This window comes from Dioscorea cayenensis, chromosome 14 (assembly GCF_009730915.1).
Source record: "Dioscorea cayenensis subsp. rotundata cultivar TDr96_F1 chromosome 14, TDr96_F1_v2_PseudoChromosome.rev07_lg8_w22 25.fasta, whole genome shotgun sequence".
NCBI lineage: Eukaryota > Viridiplantae > Streptophyta > Magnoliopsida > Dioscoreales > Dioscoreaceae > Dioscorea > Dioscorea cayenensis.
In genome coordinates, this window is record NC_052484.1 from 19,391,072 (window position 1) to 19,409,723 (window position 18,652).

General features: G+C 30.8%; 2 protein-coding genes across 7 annotated transcripts; both read left to right on the forward strand.

Annotated features, from left to right (window-relative positions):
- The first annotated feature begins 5,245 nt into the window (after window positions 1-5,245).
- LOC120275720 (delta(24)-sterol reductase-like) lies at window positions 5,246-9,404 on the forward strand. 6 transcript variants are annotated; one of them, XM_039282403.1, is made up of 4 exons: window positions 5,246-5,381; window positions 7,350-7,709; window positions 7,792-8,686; window positions 8,755-9,404. In XM_039282403.1, exons 2-4 carry the CDS (start codon window positions 7,366-7,368, stop codon window positions 9,196-9,198), a joined length of 1,683 nt encoding a protein of 560 aa, XP_039138337.1. In that variant the 5' UTR covers window positions 5,246-5,381; window positions 7,350-7,365; the 3' UTR covers window positions 9,199-9,404. The 6 variants fall into 6 exon arrangements, with proteins under 6 accessions (XP_039138337.1, XP_039138336.1, XP_039138338.1 ...); XM_039282402.1 differs by having other exon boundaries at window positions 5,281-5,381; window positions 7,353-7,709; XM_039282404.1 differs by lacking the exon at window positions 5,246-5,381 and adding an exon at window positions 5,935-5,989 and having other exon boundaries at window positions 7,353-7,709.
- Window positions 9,405-12,629: 3,225 nt separating this feature from the next.
- LOC120275126 (peptidyl-prolyl cis-trans isomerase CYP21-4) lies at window positions 12,630-17,419 on the forward strand. Its single transcript, XM_039281627.1, has 8 exons — window positions 12,630-12,800; window positions 13,522-13,707; window positions 13,948-13,987; window positions 14,205-14,255; window positions 15,539-15,624; window positions 16,250-16,387; window positions 16,575-16,725; window positions 17,019-17,419. The coding sequence occupies exons 2-8, from the start codon at window positions 13,556-13,558 to the stop codon at window positions 17,103-17,105; spliced, it is 705 nt and encodes a 234-aa protein (XP_039137561.1). The 5' UTR covers window positions 12,630-12,800; window positions 13,522-13,555; the 3' UTR covers window positions 17,106-17,419.
- Window positions 17,420-18,652: the final 1,233 nt, after the last annotated feature.

Genomic DNA, 18,652 nt, shown 5'->3' on the forward strand with positions numbered 1-18,652 from the left:
AAAAATTACGTAACAAGGAAAGTTTGATGTTTTTTTTTTTTTTAACTTCCTCCATTCTAAAATACATGAGTATTGTACCAGAATTAAAAATATCATTATTTTTTTAAAAGAATTAAAATTAAAATAAATCAAATTAACTACTAACTTTTTTAAACTATACTTTTTTTTCTTGAAAATATCAATATGAATTTTTTATTTATATGATTTTAAAAATTAAGGATAGGTAAAATTAGAAATAAATAAATAAATATTATTTGGTATTGTAAAAATACAATTACTATCTTTTATCTTTTTTACTTGTCCATTTTACATAATTTACATAGATTGAGAAAATCGATTGAAGTTTAGTTATCAATCTAAATTTTATCAAAAATTATATTAATGTTTAAAGTTTACCCTTATTAAAAATATATTTTAAAAAATATGCAGTTCATTCATTGAATATAAATTATTCAAAGTTATAAAAATACATTAAATATAAAAGGTAAATTAAAAATATATATATATATATATTTAATACTTTACAAATTTTTTTAAATGGATAAGTAAAAATAACAAAAAAAACTTTAAAATGTATAAATAAAAAAGGCCCATGGGATTATTTCAGAATAGAAGAAATGCAAAATATAGCAAAAAAAACATGTATAAATATGAAATTGTCACCTCAATACACTTGTATTATTATTTTATATTAGCTAAAGTTTAAATATGTCATATTTTGATATGAACACAAACAACATGTGTAAATGACTCAGTGCTAGTAAAAAATCGATGGTTGAGCTTAATTAATTTTGACTATAAATAAAAAAAAAATTCCCACGTTTATAAACTTTATTGCCATGTGCATTGCACCAGGTCCAGGTCCAGGTCCACACAATAATTTCCCCCCCGGGCCCATGTCTTGTACTATTTGTCTCACTATAATATGAACATTTTACTTCCCAAGGACCCATCTGATTATGTTGAATTGTTTATTATTTGCTTCATTTATTTATAGAAATTCAATAATTAATTTTTATTCAAATGCTCCAGGGCCTTGACCTCCTTTATATTAATTAGATGATATTGTTGGCAGAGATGTTAATTCCACTGTGTTATAAAGTCGAATTAAAATTTCACTGTTCAAACTATCAAAGTTATTTTATTATAATATTTTTTAAAATATATTTAAATAAACAATAAAATTAGTGAACTATCAAATTTGGCTAATAGGTCTACGGTTGTTTGGATTGGCTTTTTTTAAGCCCATAAGTGATTTTTTTTTTTTTAAGTTAAGCATTTCTGATTTTTAAAAATAATGTTTGTTTGGGCTTTTGGCCAGAAGCAGAAACTATGAAAAAATACTGAAATTCAGTTTTTTGAGTAACTGTCCCAGAGGTGCTTTTCAGAAAAGCACTTCTGAGAACCTATTTTGGGGTTGTCAAATTACTAAAGTACCCCTCACAAACAATCAATTTTCCTCCATTTTTCTCTACAATCCCTTATTTCCATATTCGAATTAATGACAACTGTAATAATAATTATTATAATAATAATAATTGTAATTGTAATTATATTTGTAATACATTAATAACTTAATGACAATGATAATAATAATTATTAAGTAATTAATATAATAATAATAATTATTAGATAATTAATATCAATATTATACTTATAATTATAATTGTAATTATAATACATTAAGTTATTATTATTATTATAATAACATAGTCATTATCATTATTAATATCAATATATAATAATAACGGATAAAAAATCAATAAATGCTCATTTTAGTAATTTGTCATCTCCAAAAATGCTTTTATAAATCCACATCCAAATAACTTCACATATATAAAAGCACTTCTGCATTAATCTATCCAAACAAAAAAACAGAAAATATTTAATTTATTCTCAAAAGTACTTTTTTTAATAGTGCTTCTACATAATTTAAGAAAAACACTTACATTAAATGTCAATCCAAACAAGGCTAATACTTCTGCTAGCACAACAAATTCAAAAAAAATTTCACAATTCAAAATTTCACAAATATCAAACTTTTTTTTTTTTTTAAGGTTTGATTCAATAGAATTTGGGTCATAAATTTGAAATTTTTTTAACATGCATGTAAATAGATAAATTTCTATATATATATATATATATATATTTACAAAGTTGATAAACAACAAAGCAAAGGTCAAACGAATACTGAGATGCATCAATTACAATAACTTTACTGACTTTTTAGGGATTAACCCCCTCTCCATGCAATCCTTGAGGGGAGAACGAGAGTTATTTTTTATAAATAACTCACATAAGGGATCTAGAAAGTGAATTGTAATATGAGAGACTCAAACTCAAAAACTCTTAATTACAAGTATAGGTAGTTATCAGTGAGCCAGCCCACGATTCTTTTTATATTTTTATTTAAGTGTATAAATATACATATTTACATATAAAACACATTTTACATAACTACATCATGAACAATAATTGGCGGCTTAATTTAAATGGAAGTATTCTAAAATAAGTGGCTGATTGGGACGGAAATAATCAAGTGGTCCTTGAAGTGAACTAACTTCTCCCATCTCATATATTTATTTGTTTTGAAAGAGAGAAGGTGTCATTTCTTCTGGTTTTTTTATTTTTAACTAAACTTATTTTAATAATTTTGTTTATTTAAATAAAAAAAATTATATAAACCCATTTCCAATCTCATCACTGTCACTTCCGATGTTTTGAATTTGCACTGGTCTCACATATATTTTTTTACCTGTCATGTTTTAGAGCTATTTTATATATTTTTTTATTTATCACATTAGAAATTTTGTACTATATTAAATATTTTTTTTTCGAATTTATCTTTAATTTAATGTATTTGTATAATTTTTAATAAATCACAATCAACTAAATATTAAATTATATACTTAACTAGTGGAGTTTTAAATAGAGATAGTTTTGAAAAATAATAATTTTTTTTATAAAATATAAGTGACCAACTAATTTTAACCAATTTTTTTTTAATTGATGTGAATTAGATAAATGTGACAAGTAAAAAAAACGAAGGGAGTAAAATGCAACCAATTGCCACGTGCTTTATTAACGGGTCGGATCCAAAACTATTACACTCAATAAACGTTAATGAGAGGAAAACTACTAATTTAAAACATTTAAAATACAATAATTAAATTATTTACCAATTCTTAAAATGTTTTAGAATTTAAAACCATAGAAAGTTTAAATGGAATCACATAAATGAATTAGCCACTCTAATATTCATTATTTATTGATTCAAGTTTTTTAGGATAAATTAGATTTCTTTAGTACAAATACAATTTTTTATTAAATATATATGCCCAAACCACATTATAAGTGTATGTAAATATAAAATTATTATCTAAATAATTTGTGAACTCACTCTATATGAACTAATGTTTAAACTTGTCTTCCTCAACAAGAATATAAATACCATACACAAAGAATTAATATTAATAGATCGAAAAGTCATTGATTAACAAAAACTTATTTCTTCTCGATAAAACTATATTTTTTTTAAATATTTAATATGACAATATAAAATATATATATACACACATATTCATGACTGTTGTATTTTAATTTGATACAGCTAAATATCTAATTATTTAATTTGAAGCACACAACAATGGACTAAAACTGATAAAAATATATTCAGAAACAAAAAAAATATTAATCAAATATTTACAGTGTTATTTACCACACGATTTGGATGTAAATTGTTTGAGCAATAAATAAAAGGCAATCAATCCACTAAAAAAAAAAGTACAGCCGTAAAAAATTAACTAAGAATACTTAAAATGGTTTTGGTAAATGATACAGAAATTGAATTGGACTGAAATTAGTGATAATTAATTTAGTTTTCATGTGTTTTGTGTAACTTAATAATTTTATTCGGGGTTTATCTATTTTTTTTTAACTTAATTATTTCAAAATCATCAAAACTTGCTAAAAATACACTTTTTAATTATCATGGGACCTGTGAATATAGAATAATTACTAATTACAGTGCAATTATGAATTATCTCAATTAATGTACACAATTCTTCTGAACATTTTTCTCCTTCCATATGAAATTATTTTATTATTATTATTATTTTTATTATATTTTTCACAAAAACAAAAAATAAAAAAAAAAAATCATGATAAATATGTAATTTCTATTTTAATATAGTGTTACATGTTTTCTTTTTCGCCTATGTTACCATCGTGAGTATAACCTGGATCCAAAACTAAAATTAAAAATATTTTTAATTAATATTAAATTATATATTAGTTTTTATTAACTTAAATATAATTATGTAATTACTTTCAAACAAACATTTAAATTCATAATAATCACTAGAATTTGTAATTTTTTTTATCCAACCCTCGACTTTTGGTATAGAAATTAAATACCTTAGGATCTTTTGGCATTGTTTTTTTTTTTTTTTAATTTCACTTTGTTTTGTTTTTATTTTATTATCAATTTTTTAAAACAAAAGCATGGTTGAATATTGTGTAAGCACAACATTATTATGACACTTATATCATTTTTTGAAATTCATATTTTTATACTAATTTGTAAAATATCAAGAGCAAAATAATAATTTTTTATAATTTTTTTCTTAAAAATTATATTTGTAAGTAACTTATAAAAAAATGATTTTTTTAAAAATTAAAAATAAAAAGAAGAGAGAGAAGTAAAAGATGAGATGTCTCATGATGGATGGGAAGAAGAGTTTTGAAAACGTTTCCAATAAAATATAAAAATATTGTTTTCTGCTATTTTGAAAATATGAGAACGGTTAAAAATAATAATAATAAATAATGTGCCAAATATATTTTTATTAGTTTTATTTTTAAAACATGAAATTAAAAAAAAAAAAAAAATTGATATCAGTGGCAAATTATTGCTACCGTAAATACAGAATCTACTTTCAAATTATTCCATTTAAGGCAAAATATTTTTAAAAATAATAGATGCTAATAAATCAGATTCAGATCCAAATTTTTTCTCAGGTTCCAACCTCACCTACCACCGAATTCAAGAGCCCACACTCTTAAGATTACGGGAGATATAATCTAATCTACGTCGCATTAGATAATTTTAAAATACAAAATCCCAGATTTGATGCCTTCTGTCCACAAACATCAAATTATTAAACAAACAAACAAATTAATTAATAAATAATCAAAATAATTGACTGAAATCTCGAGTCTCGTGAAATATAAATTCAATAATAAAAAAAAAACAGAAACAATCACGTGAGGGAATCTGGCAGCATTAATCTCTATAAATGTAGCTCATAGCAAATCAAAGTACTGTGCTCAATTGCTGGTGTTGTTGCTCTCGTTTTACCTTCAGCCAGGCTCATCTCCAGGTTGATCTTTTTAGTTTTTACCACTTGTCAAGTGCTTCTGCATTTTCCTCCTTTTAGGTGCTTTCCAATTGATGTCCTTCTTCTTCTTCTCTGTTTTTAGTTATGTTTTGATTTGTTTTGTTCCTGAAACTTTGATGTTTGTTGGTTGGTAATTGATTGTGCAAGTTATGCAGTTTGTTTGAAGCCCATTTTGACAGATATCTGGTCTTGAATGTGATTTATTATTATTTTTTTTTTGGATTTATGGTATATTTTTTTCTTGAGTTTTTTTGGTTGTATAATGGCACTCTTCTTGTGGAGATATGCATGTGAAGGTGCAACAAGGAAGGTAATTCTTGTTCTTAGATGTCTGATGGCTTGACCATGAGCTTTTGTAAGTGAAACTTTTCAGTATGTAGTATTTACTTGCTTCAGTTTTCTTTTCTTTTCTTTTTTTTTTTTAAAAAAAAAAGTGGATAAATCTCTTTGATATCTAAAAAAAACTACAACCAACCACTAAATGTGGTAGAGGCCAAAAACCACATAACACACTATTAAATATGAGCCAATCCAACACACACTGGAATGGAATCCAACCCAAAACACTCTTAAGACAGATCTAGTTAGAGGTTAATTCTTTTGGGGGGTTTTTATAATGGATTAGCATAGTCAAACTTACTAAATATTATACTTTTTCTCATTGTGCTTTATGTTTTGTCCTTCTGAAATGTTTCCTTTTTTAGAGTGAGCATTCTTTAGTTCTTTTGTTGTATAAAGATCTGTATGTTTTTTGATATATAAAGGTTTGTTTTTGTTGTATTAAGTGTCAGATTACAACAATGAAAGTCCCTCATTTTTTCCTGTGTGTTTGTTGCCTTCCCAAATGCATCAGTGCTGTTGAAGATTATCTTTTGCTGTTCTTGTTATGTTTTATGCGCTTTTGTAATTTTTATTTCTTAGATCTGAGTATCATCTACTCTTTTTAGTATTTAAGGTTGTCATTTACTGTTCTCATTGTGTTCTATGACATTTTTGGAATTTTTATAGCTTATAGATTGAGCTTTGTTTAGTTCTTTTTTACTGTTCTTTATCTTATAGATTTAACATTGCCTAGTACTTTTTAGTATTCTTATTGTGTTTTATGCCCTTTTATAATGTTTATATCTTATGGATTAAGCATTGAGGGTTTAAAATCTTACTCTCCAGGGAGTTCATTTCAGGGGAACTAGGTGGAAGTGGAGAAGTGGGGGAAGTGCCACTTCCCTGAAATGAGAGAAGTGATATCACCTCCAGTAGTCCTGGTGTTTATTTATCAGAAAATGAGAATATAATCGGAGAATTTAGATGTTAGGTGAAGTACTATGAGTTCATAAATGACTTTGGAAGTGAAAAGAACTGAGTTTTTATAGATTGACTCACTTCTTACCACTTCAATAAAAAAAATACTGAAGTGGGAAGTGGGTTACTTGTCACTTTCCCAGTTTAGCACAAATGAACATCAAAAGTGGGGAAAATCAGATTACTGCCCCCCCAAGACTTCTGCCCAGTTTCTCCGAAATGAATGCCATTAGAGTATTATTTATTAGTACTATCCATACACTATACACTACATTAAATACTGTTTATCATTTATGTTTATTGGTCCTGGTGTCCTTCTCATTTGGTTGTAACTTGAGCATTAAATTGCAAGAGATGAAAGTTCCTCATGTTCTCCATTGCACCAGGCCAATCACACTTAGCCATATGTTATTGTGTCTCTGTGTTTGTTGGCATGACATTGAACTAGAACTAGTAAAACCTTTCTGTATCTAAGGTTGTAGTTAAGCATCAAAGTGCAATCATAAAATTAGAACTGGGATTCTTAATTGACGAAGTTTTCATTATTGTTGCTGAGGTATTCCATGATTTCCATAATTTCTGAATTTTTGATCTCAAATGCAAAAATCAGACAAACCATGAACTTGCATTCATCTTCTTTATTGATTTCAGCAGTTAATAATCAACAATGGGAGATCTGAAGGTGAAGCCGCGCCCTAAAAGGCAGAAGATTTGGGTCGACTACTTAGTCGAGTTCCGCTGGATCATCATTGTCTTTGTAGTTCTTCCCATATCTGCCTTCCTCTACTTCATCACATATATAAATGAGCAGCGTGCTGAGTCGAAACCACACAAGGAACGTCGCAAAGAACACGAAGAGAATGTGCGCAAGGTTGTGAAGCGGCTCAAGCAGCGAAATCCTAAAAAAGATGGCCTTGTGTGCACTGCCAGAAAACCTTACATTGTTGTTGGCATGCGTAATGTCGATTACAAACGTGCTAGGCATTTCGAGGTCGATCTCTCAGCATTCGGGTATTAGTTCTTCGAACATATAGCTTGAATTCATCTTTCGTATTTGTCTACTACTTGGTGAGAACTACATTGATAATGACAGCAACATTCTTGAGATTGACGAAGAGAAGATGATTGCAAGAGTGGAACCTCTTGTGACCATGGGCCAGTTGAGTAGAGTCACTGTGCCAATGAACCTCGCACTAGCTGTTGTTTCCGAGCTCGATGATCTAACAATTGGCGGTCTTGTCAATGGATATGGAATTGAAGGAAGCTCTCACATATATGGTCTCTTTGCTGACACCCTTGTATCACTGGAAGTAGTCCTTGCAGACGGTAGTGTCGTCAAGGCCACGAAAGATAACGAGTATTCGGACCTCTTCTACGCCATTCCATGGTCTCAAGGGACACTAGGACTATTAGTTTCAGCAGAGATTAAATTGATCCGAATCAAAGAGTACATGAAGCTGACTTACAAGCCGGCGCGAGGGAATTTAAGCGAACTTGCACAAGCTTATGCTGATTCATTTGCACCGAGAGATGGAGACCCTGCAAAAGTTCCGGACTTTGTTGAGTCATTGATCTACACTCCTACTGAAGGTGTGTTTATGACTGGAATGTACGCTTCCAAACAAGAGGCGGCGAGGAAGGGGAATGTTATCAATAACATAGGTTGGTGGTTCAAGCCGTGGTTCTATCAACACGCCGAAACAGCACTAAAAAGAGGAGAATTCGTCGAGTATATACCAACAAGGGAATACTATCATAGGCACACAAGGTGCTTGTTCTGGGAGATGAAGCTAATTCTACCATTTGGAGATCAATGGTGGTTTAGATGGTTAATGGGATGGAGTTTGCCCCCAAAAATCTCATTGCTAAAGATCACTCAAGGAGAAGCTATCAGGAACTATTACCATGACATGCATGTAATTCAGGACATGTTGCTTCCTCTGCATCGAGTCGCTGATGCTCTCGAGTTTCTCCATGAAGAGATGGAGGTAATCTCGCATTTCTTGATTGTTAGATTTTTTATGATGTTATCGAGTTCTTATGTTTTCGTTAACAGGTATATCCAATCTGGCTTTGCCCACATCGCCTTTTTAAGCTGCCGATGAAGACCATGGTCTATCCGGAGCCTGGATTTGAGAATAATCTCCGGCAAGGTGATACAAACTTTGCGCAAATGTTCACTGACATCGGCGTTTACTACGCACCGGGTCCGGTTTTAAGAGGTGAAGTGTTTGATGGTGCTGAAGCTGTTCATCGTCTGGAGGAGTGGTTGATCAGGAACCATGGATTCCAGCCTCAGTACTCAGTATCGGAGCTGTCAGAGAAGAACTTTTGGAGGATGTTCGATGCCGAATTGTATGAGAAATGCAGGGTGAAGTATGGTGCAGTAGGCACTTTCATGGATGTGTACTACAAATGCAAGAAGGGAAAGAAGACTGAGAAGGAGGTGTTGGAAGCAGAGGCTGCCATTGCTGAGAAGGCATTTGCAGAAACTTACTGAAGTGAAAGTTGACTTCGAGTTGCTAATAAGATCATGATTTGGGTTGACTTTTTAATGCTATAAGTTTAAGTTGCATGTTGTAGTCTTACTATCAGTTGTAAGTTCTGTTTCAGCTTGACTGTGTTCATGCAGATGCTTGTTGCTTTGCTTGCATTGTTGCTTGGATTTGTTTTTAATGCTCTTCTTTGGCTCTTCCTTCAGCTTCACTTGATCCTTTTATTATTATTTAGCTAAGATGAGTGATTAGGCTGCTAAAAAAAGCAAGAATGTACACAAGCCTCGGTGGAGTAAGTGAGGGCAAGGCCGCAGGGCCTGTGCACACATGAGCACAGGGGTCACCCGCACATAAACACGACTCACACTCCCAGAAATGTGTCACTTATGATTCAAGCTCTTACCATTTGTGAAGGGTTCTAATGGGGATCCAGTTATTAATAGACCACTTGGTCGTTGGTGTTTGTTTTTTTTACTTCAACTTGGTTTTGCTGTTTTTGCATTGTCGGTAGGGGTGGTAACAGGGCGGGGATGCCCCGCCCCGTCCCCGTCCCCGTCCCCGTCAATGGCGGGGACGGGGATTCCCCATCCCCGATTCCCCGACGGGAGGAATTCTCTTCCCCATCCCCATCCCCGCGGGGATCCCCACGGGGATTCTCTAGTTGTAAAAATATTATTACATATTGGAACATAAAAACAACTCAACATAAATATATACATAAAATTATGATAAGATAAAAAATACTTAAAATAGGGCTCTTATATCAAATTTTAATTGTTATTAGTTTAAAATAAATAGTTTATGTGATTAGCGCAATTAAATTAAAATTAGAGTTTTTTTATATTATCACCTATGCCATTGAATTTTTTAATGTTGAAAAAATTATACATACATATACACACAATATATATATATATTTTAATCGGGTCGGGGATCCCCACGGGGCAGGGAGGGCATTCCCCGTCCCCATCCCCATTTAGGAAACGGGGACGGATTGGCCCTCGTCCCCGCCCCCATGGGGGAGGGATTCAGGGAATCCCCATCCCCGTCGGGTTGGGTCCCCTCGGAGATCGGAGATTCCCCGCCCCATTACCACCCCTAATTGTCAGGTAAATTTTTATTTTTTATTTTTTTAAAGAAAAATATATCTCAGAATTAATACAATAAATTATTGTTATACAATAAACTGTGATTCATCTGCTTTTTCCAAAAAAAAAAAAAAACACCTTAGAACACAAATTATCCTAAAAGTATTTATAATAGAGGCAGGGAAAATATTGGAAATAATCACATCTTCTCAAATGATAAAATTGAGAATAATAAAAATTATCCTAATACTATTTATAATAGAGGCAGCAAAAATATTGGAAGTAATCACATCTTCTCAAATGATAAAATTGAGAACAACAAAAATAGTCTGCATCTATCATAAAGTAAACTTAATTTGTGAGAGTATAGGAAAACAAACATATAAAGTAATTAGGGAGAAACCTGGTTAGTGTTTTAACTTAGAGAAAATTACTCTGCAATCCCTGGAACTTTTAATTCTTTCCAAATGAATCTTTTTGACAAAACATTATTCGATGCCATCTCTTCTTTTTACAATCAGTTTCATTTTGATCCTCCTGTCACTTTTGGAAGTTCAAATTCTGTTCGATAACACACAAATTTGAATAGATTCATCAAATAGTAGGTGAATACACAAAAAAACTAAAAAACAAAATTAAAAACTTAAGGTGATGTAAGAATAATAAATACGAAATACCAACATTAAAGAGCAAACTAAAAATTTTGAACATGATGTAAGACTAGTAAATCCGAGGTTATCTACCCATTGAACTTAAAAGTAATTTAAAAAAAAAGAGAGACTTCTAAGGAATTTGGAAAAATTGACCCAATGGTAAAGTTGCTTAGACTTTTTAAGCAATTCCTTTTTTAACTTATATATGTATATATATTCCGAGCTTATTTCGGAGTTATTTTTAAAGTATTTTTGTTTTTTTAATAAAATATGAATAAGTCACATGTTGCGACAGCAGAATACTAATAATGTTTAAACAGCACTGAAATACTGGATTTAATGAATCTTTACCAGAAGACTAAGTGTTTTAATGATTTCTTTCTAGCATCTTGTGATAACCCCAAGTTTTTTAAATGATTTCTTTCAAGAAAAAGTATATATATGTATAATATACTCAGTAAACCCAACATTGTTTTTTTAGGTTGTCTTTCTTTCACCAGCCCCTAGAAATTAATTTGGGGACAAATACATGCGTCCTTATGATTAATATTCTTTGCAAAGCATAATATGATTGATGATTAAGGTCTTTTTGAAATCATTAAATTAATGTTCATTGTACTTAATTATTGCTTATTTGATGTTCTCCACCGCTCATCCAAAGCCGAAAGAGCAGTGATACCTTGATTAGCATTTATTATTAATGCTAATTGCTTAATTGGTCCCATTTAGACTTGATCTAATTTTTTTATCTAGAGTTGAATCTCAAATTTGCATCCTGCTTTGTTTTCTATACAAAGGTGTAAACTACAAAAGCTATGAAATTTTAGTTTAAAAATTAATTTGATAAAACATACTACTCTTATATAAATATTTTTACGTGGTGGATCTGCTTGAAAGTTTATGATATTGTTAAAGGGTTTATTGGACAATGATATTGGAAATGTATAATGCATATAAATGCCAATATTAATTCTTAAAATATCTCCAAAAACAGAAATAAATTCTAATGTCAAAATGTAAAGATAATAAATTTAATAAAAAAATAAATTATAAATCTGAAAGTTTTAAAATATTCTAGACATATTTTTGGATATTTAAATTTACTAGATAGTAATATAGTTTACTCAGCCAGTTTATTATATTTTACAACAAATATTTTTCGTATAAAATATAGTTATAACAGAAGAAGGATAATTTTTTTTTTTTTTTGAATAACCAAACTTCGTAGCACTATTGGCGGTTTAATTTTTTGAATAATCACTAAAGTTTGGTAAAATTACAGTTTGCTCACTCAAGTTTGATTTGTTTCTAAATAATCACTGAAGTTAGTAATTATTTCAAATGCCAATCACCCGAATAATTACCAGCTTCATTAGCTGACGTGGACACCGTGAAAAGTCTAATCAACATTTAGAAAACTGTGTCCACGTCAGCTAATGAAGCCTGTAATCGCTCGGTGACTGGTATTTGAAATAATTAGTAACTTCAGTGATTATTTAGAAACAAATGAAACTTGAGTGATCAAACTGTAACTTTATCAAACTTTAGTGATTATTCAAAAAATTAAACCCACTATTGGCTGATTATCAGAATTTAATAATTAAATAGATGATTTCACAAGGGGGAAAATTAAAAATTCTAAAGAAATTTGAGGGCAAATTTGTCATTTAGGTTACACGATTGGGTCGCATTGGGCGGCAGGTCCAATTCCTCATCTTATTCATAGATTTCTCTCTCGTTCATCGGTGGCATCGTTCCGGTGATCAGCCACCGCGCTTCCATTCGTCGCCGCCGGAATCCGATCCCCAGTCGTCGCCGGGAAAACTCTGCCTTCTTAGTTTCGGTGGATCAGCTCTCCTGGCTGAGGTATTTATTTAGTCGTCCCTGAATTCTCAAGCAATTAGGTTTTACCCAGATCTGAACCCTAGTTGTGATTGTCCTTGTGTTTCCCTCGATCTCGTATTGAATCCTTAGACAGGATCCGAAACGGCTGAATTTTCTTTTTTTCGGGTTTCCTGAAATTATAAATTTTTTATTAGAGCATCGATTCATCGATCTTTAGTTTTGGTTTCCGATCATCGGAGTATAAACAATCAATAAAGGGTAATTCGTTTTGAGTTCACTTTTGCTTTGTGTGATGATTTGACCTTATTTCTGGAGGTCATCAATGTTAGCTTGCTGAATCGGTTGACATTTAATTAATTGTGAATTTTTCGATTTGACTTGCTATTAGTTCTTATGTTGATCTTTGTTTTGTAATATTTGATGTTTTGAATTGATCAAGATGTAGATTTGTTTATAGATATTGTGTGAACTTGTAGTTTCATGTGCCATCATGCTTTGTTGTCAAAGTTAGGAAAAGAAAAAAAAAAAATTTACTTGAGGTGTTGATGATTATTTCTTTTGCAATCCTGAGAGGGTAACAACTTAGTTTTCTTTTCTTTTTATATTAGTCAAGTTGCTTGTTTGTTGATGTCTCAATATGGCAAGAGGTATAATGTTTATGCTATTGGATCATAATAGATGATTACTTTCACATAATACTTTCCAGGATTATTGACTGTTTGTATTCTTGGTTTCTCAAAAGAAACTTTCAGTGATCCTTTCTACCGGGGCACCTAATGGCAAGAATCAAGCCTCAGGCTTTGCTTATTCAGAGCAAAAAGAAGAAGAGCCCTACACGGATTAGTCTTTTGACTATCATTATTTGCAACCTTGTGGTCATCTTGGTTGTATTATCCCTCTATGGCACCTACAAACATTGGCATCGGAGGTTAGCTTTTATCACATGCCATATGGACAAGCTATTTCTATTCTTAATATATATGATCATTGGTCATTTCTCTAGATATGCTAGTTTCCTGTACTTTTGTAACTTTTCATTATTTACAGAATACTTGTTGCATACATGAAGATAAAATATTATCATTTGCAATCTTCTTGCCAAACTTTCTGATTGCCCTCTGAGTTGTCTTAAATCAATTGCTAAGATCTCGGTCAACTTTGCTTATAGGTTAAGCAGTCAACCAGAAATTGGCTTGGACGAGTTTGAGGTACACAACTTTTCCTGCATCTGCTCAAACTTTTTATGTTTGAAATTTAGAGAGCATTATATTCTTAATTAAATATTTTGTTGATTATGTCATTGCCAAGTATAATTGCTTGGGAATTCACCTATTATATGTCTATGGTTTTCCTAAGTTTTTAGTTTAGATGATGTAATCACCAAATAAATTATTTTGACATTTTTTTTCAATTTCTTTCCAAAAGCATGTGAAGAACTCTGGGGAGCCAAAGAAATACGATCTTCCAAAATATGCTGTAAGTTTGTTCACTTTTAGGTTGTCCCATCTGGTTTCTTTGTCAATGATTGCTTTTGCATCTTGTTAAAGTTATGCACTGATACTTTATGAAGATCTTATTTCTTTATCTTTAACTGGGTGTTTGTGTCAGTGTATGATCATCATGACTTGTTTCATTGCATAATACTCCCTCCGTTTCTTTTTATCTGTTACAAATCCATGTTTCTTTTTATATGTCATTTTCTAACATCGAGAAGCATTTATTATTTTTTTCCAAAATTACCCTTAACACTCTATTTAATTTTTTTCTTAAAATTAAATATGAGAGAGAAATGTGAAGATATAAATTAGTGATAATTTTGGAAAGATAACTAATTTTGTATAAAATTTTGTGAAATAACTAAGTTTTTTAGTATGTGAGATTCGGTTAACCACGACAGATAAAAAGGAACGGGGGGAGTATTTGCATAAGGATTGGTGATAATTCAAGATAGAATAACATATTGAAGACAACCTCCAAATGAAAAGTGTTTTATGAACAATTTATGAATTATTTATTACATGTTTATTGTATTTTGTGGTCTTTCTCTTTTTTTTTTTTTTGTGTATCTTCAACTTTATTTTTCGCTTTTGTTTCTTCCTGTTTGAGGTTCTTTGTATATATTTAGATTGGGCTTGTAATATCTAAACCTCAGCGTAAACATGTCTATAATTGCTGATAGCAATGTCCCCTTTGAGGTGCTTTGTTTATACCGAGATTGGACAATTTGTGATTTGATTTAACTTCTCAACTTGTATATTCTGTCTTTCTGTTGTCAAGTGGCAACTTGGGAAAGTCATCATGGACATATTTAAACATATTGACATACTTTGCAATATATATATATATATATATAAAATCTCAGCCATATTCTTAGCAATCTATACTACATTTATTTCTTAATTGAGCATACATGTGATGTATAATCAAAATTAATGAGTGAAATAGTAAGGTTGTTTTTGAGTAAAACAACTTAGGGTAAGTAGGAAACTGTTCTTATACTGCATCTTCTATATGCAATGTGCGTGGTCTTCTCATAAACACAAAAACTAGAGTCCTTTTCCTTGCCTGTATATTCATCAAGGCTACAAGATTATAGACCACCTGTTGTTCAAGTTGAAGACATGGTTAACAATCTCTATGTATTACTTACATTCCACTAATTGATAATTTTTGTTCATATTTTCTGCATTTATTTAGTATTTGCTATTGAAATGTTTTTTCTTCACCTCACATTATATTTGCTTTAATTTTTGCTCTAGGTTTTAAACACCTCAAAAGGACAGATTACAATGGAGCTCTATAAAGATTCCTTTCCAGAAGTTGTGGATAGGTTCATTGACCTTTGGTGAGTAAATGTTACTATCTAATGAACTTTTATTCTTCTGTGGTTATGATTTTCGTTCATTCATGCATACATAGTTGCATGCAATCAGTTTGATCTGCTTGGTTATTATTTCAAGTCAGATGCAAGGTTTAATCTAGGTGCATTTTTTTAGACAGCAGCCTTATGATACTTTTAGCTAAAGGCGTCTTGATCTAGTGTTGTCAGTATCTTTTCATGAGAATGTAAGTTATAATAATTTTTTAGATTCCTAATTTTGATATTATGGATATTCATTTATTAATTGTTTTATTAAGGGAGTTGATAGTTTATGAAGGCTATTAATTTTGGTTCGAAGTAATCGATTATCTGGTGCGGCTTTTGAATGCAATGATCTCTTTATATGAACATCCCCTGCTGTCACTGCACTTCCTTCTTACTTCTTTTTTGTTCTCCTTTTAGATAGTTGTGAACCTTGTGATTAATAAAATGGAAATACAATTTCCATGTAAAATCATCTTCACATTTCAAACAGCATGGTGATTTATGATAATTAATGGACAACTTCTCTCCTTTGTTTACATTATAGCTGTTTTATCTTCCTTTTTTTCTTTTGTTCATGATTTTATTGGTATATTGTATGGTGCAGTCAAAAAGGCTTTTTCAGAGGCATGCCTTTTCACCGTGTAATAAAGAACTATGTAATTCAAGGGGGTGATTTCCAAAGGCTTGGAGCTGCAGAGGATTGGACATTGAAAGTAAAGCCAAACAAAGAACATGCTATAAGGTTTACTTATTTTTCTCTATTCATTAGAAGGGTGCTCAGTTTGGTATTTGCATTTTATTTTCTTGCCGGGAATAAGATGGGGATTATATTTTATGATTTTACTGGTTTTTTTTAACCATCTTGATTTGCTATCTATTTGTTTTTCCTCTGTTTCTGAAATCTGGTATATGTTAACTCTTATCTTCAGCCCAAAGCATGAGGCTTTCATGCTTGGAACTACAAAATCGGTATCTGACAGTAAAGGATTTGAGCTCTTTATCACAACAGCTCCAATTCCTGATTTAAATGACAAACTCATTGTGTTTGGGAGTGTTGTCAAAGGAGAGGATGTGGTCCAGGTAGCTTTTAAACCTAGTGCAAACTGCTTTTCCCAATTTCTTTATATTTATATATATATTCTCGTGATGCAAAATTCACTTTGTGTTTGTTATTAGTATATGTAGTGTTTATGGCTATCAATACCTGCAAGGTTTCATCTCATTTAATACACAGAATTTAAGCTGATATGCTCACATTTTAAACAGCTTGGGCGAAACCATGAATTTTGTTATAAATTCCTGGAATATTTTCTTGGCCTGTGCCATGCTCATTTCTTTAAATCACTAAACCACTAGTCTTTGATACACTTCAGGAAATCGAAGAAGTTGACACCGATGAACATTACCGGCCAAAGTCCAACATCGGGATCATTGACGTGATATTGAAACAAGAGCTTTGAGCTGATTAATCTTGTTGTTGTAAATTACATTCACTAGTTATGGATTTTCAGACAATCATTTTGATGGTACAGCTCTAACTCACCACATGGCCTCCACTTCTCTGGAGACTTTGATGTTCTCCGACAACCCAATCCAGTGCCAGAGAGTATAATTTAGGGTAGAGAAGTTTATTCTTAATATACCAGTGACAGTACTTTGTCATTATTAGGAAATTTACTTTGATTTTTTTTCCCTCATGTATTTATTTAGTTGTGTGAGTTTCAGATTCAAATTGCATGTGATGTGAAGTGACAAAAGCATTATTTTCATCTGTCTTTTTGCTGAATTTTTTTGTTTCGTAACTTTTTTATTTTGGTGTGTTGTGTGTGTGGCTTTTGTTTCGTATCTTTTTGGGATTTTGAAATTTGTTTGCTGTGTGGTGCAAGGTTGAATATTTTATGTTACAGTATCTGTATGTCCTTTTTGACATTTTTTTTGTGAAGAGGAGATTGTCACCCTGTATAAAAAATATTATATATGTATATATTATATTATATTATATTATATATATGTATAAAAAATATTTTGTTTCCTATGGAAGTTTCATTCTGTGTACTTTAATTTTTAATTTCTTCTAATGATTGATTTAACATCCAATCAAAGAAAAAGATTTTGGTTTTTTTTTTTTCCATATCTTCAGCTACTTTAGTAATGAGTAGAGATGACAACGGGTCGGGTGCGGGTTTTGCTATATCTGCACTAATTATTTTGCCCCATGTTTAAATCCAAACCCGACTGGTTTTTAAAACCCGAACCTCCACATCCGCACCTGATGGATAATCGGGTATTCGTGGGATATCCTTCCCTTTGTGACCCTATTTAAAAATATTTAAAATAAAATTAAAATATCAATCCAAAATCATAGTTTTTTTTAGAACGAACACGGTAGAGTAGAAATTGACAAATTCAACACCATAGAGTTGGAATTTAAAAAACCCTAACAAAAAAAGTTGAATATATATAATTGGGTATATTTGTTAATTGAATTTCGGGTTTGGATTTGGGTCGGTTATCAGGATTTTCATACCCGTACTCGTATTCGTTTTACATTAATCGGGTTTTACCTGAACCCGACCTAAAATCCGGTTAAACCATTTTTTATTCCATTAAACTTGGGTCAGATTTGGGGATTATTGCTATCACTAATACTGAGCATTAAGACCCTATTGTTTTGCTTTTCAAAAATTAAAACCTATGATTAGCTTTTGCGGTGGAGTACAATAAATGTCCAAAAATGGCTATAACAGAGTTTTCCGTTATATATACTAACAACTCTACTCTATGAGGAATATTATTATAGGAATAATGTTATTAGGTGCTATTAATGATTTAACAATTTTCTTTATAGCTTTAAGAATGTTTCAATTTATGTTCCCTCTCATCACTACTTCAACTATTAAAAACATAAATAATAAAAAAAACAATTTTTTTAATTAAATGGTAAAATACACCAAAGTAGTTACTTAATCCAAATAGTAAGATTTGAGTGGATTAAGTAAATAGTTTT

What these genes read in the sequence shown, in the direction of transcription:
- LOC120275720 (XM_039282403.1), top strand. Translation starts at nt 7,366, where the DNA reads ATGGGAGATCTGAAGGTGAAGCCGCGCCCTAAAAGGCAGAAGATTTGG. An exon ending in GTCGATCTCTCAGCATTCGG is followed by an intron (nt 7,710 to 7,791) that starts GTATTAGTTCTT and finishes TGATAATGACAG; the next exon opens with CAACATTCTTGAGATTGACG. An exon ending in TTCTCCATGAAGAGATGGAG is followed by an intron (nt 8,687 to 8,754) that starts GTAATCTCGCAT and finishes TTTCGTTAACAG; the next exon opens with GTATATCCAATCTGGCTTTG.
- LOC120275126 (XM_039281627.1), top strand. Translation starts at nt 13,556, where the DNA reads ATGGCAAGAATCAAGCCTCAGGCTTTGCTTATTCAGAGCAAAAAGAAG. An exon ending in TACAAACATTGGCATCGGAG is followed by an intron (nt 13,708 to 13,947) that starts GTTAGCTTTTAT and finishes CTTTGCTTATAG; the next exon opens with GTTAAGCAGTCAACCAGAAA. An exon ending in AAGGAGAGGATGTGGTCCAG is followed by an intron (nt 16,726 to 17,018) that starts GTAGCTTTTAAA and finishes GATACACTTCAG; the next exon opens with GAAATCGAAGAAGTTGACAC.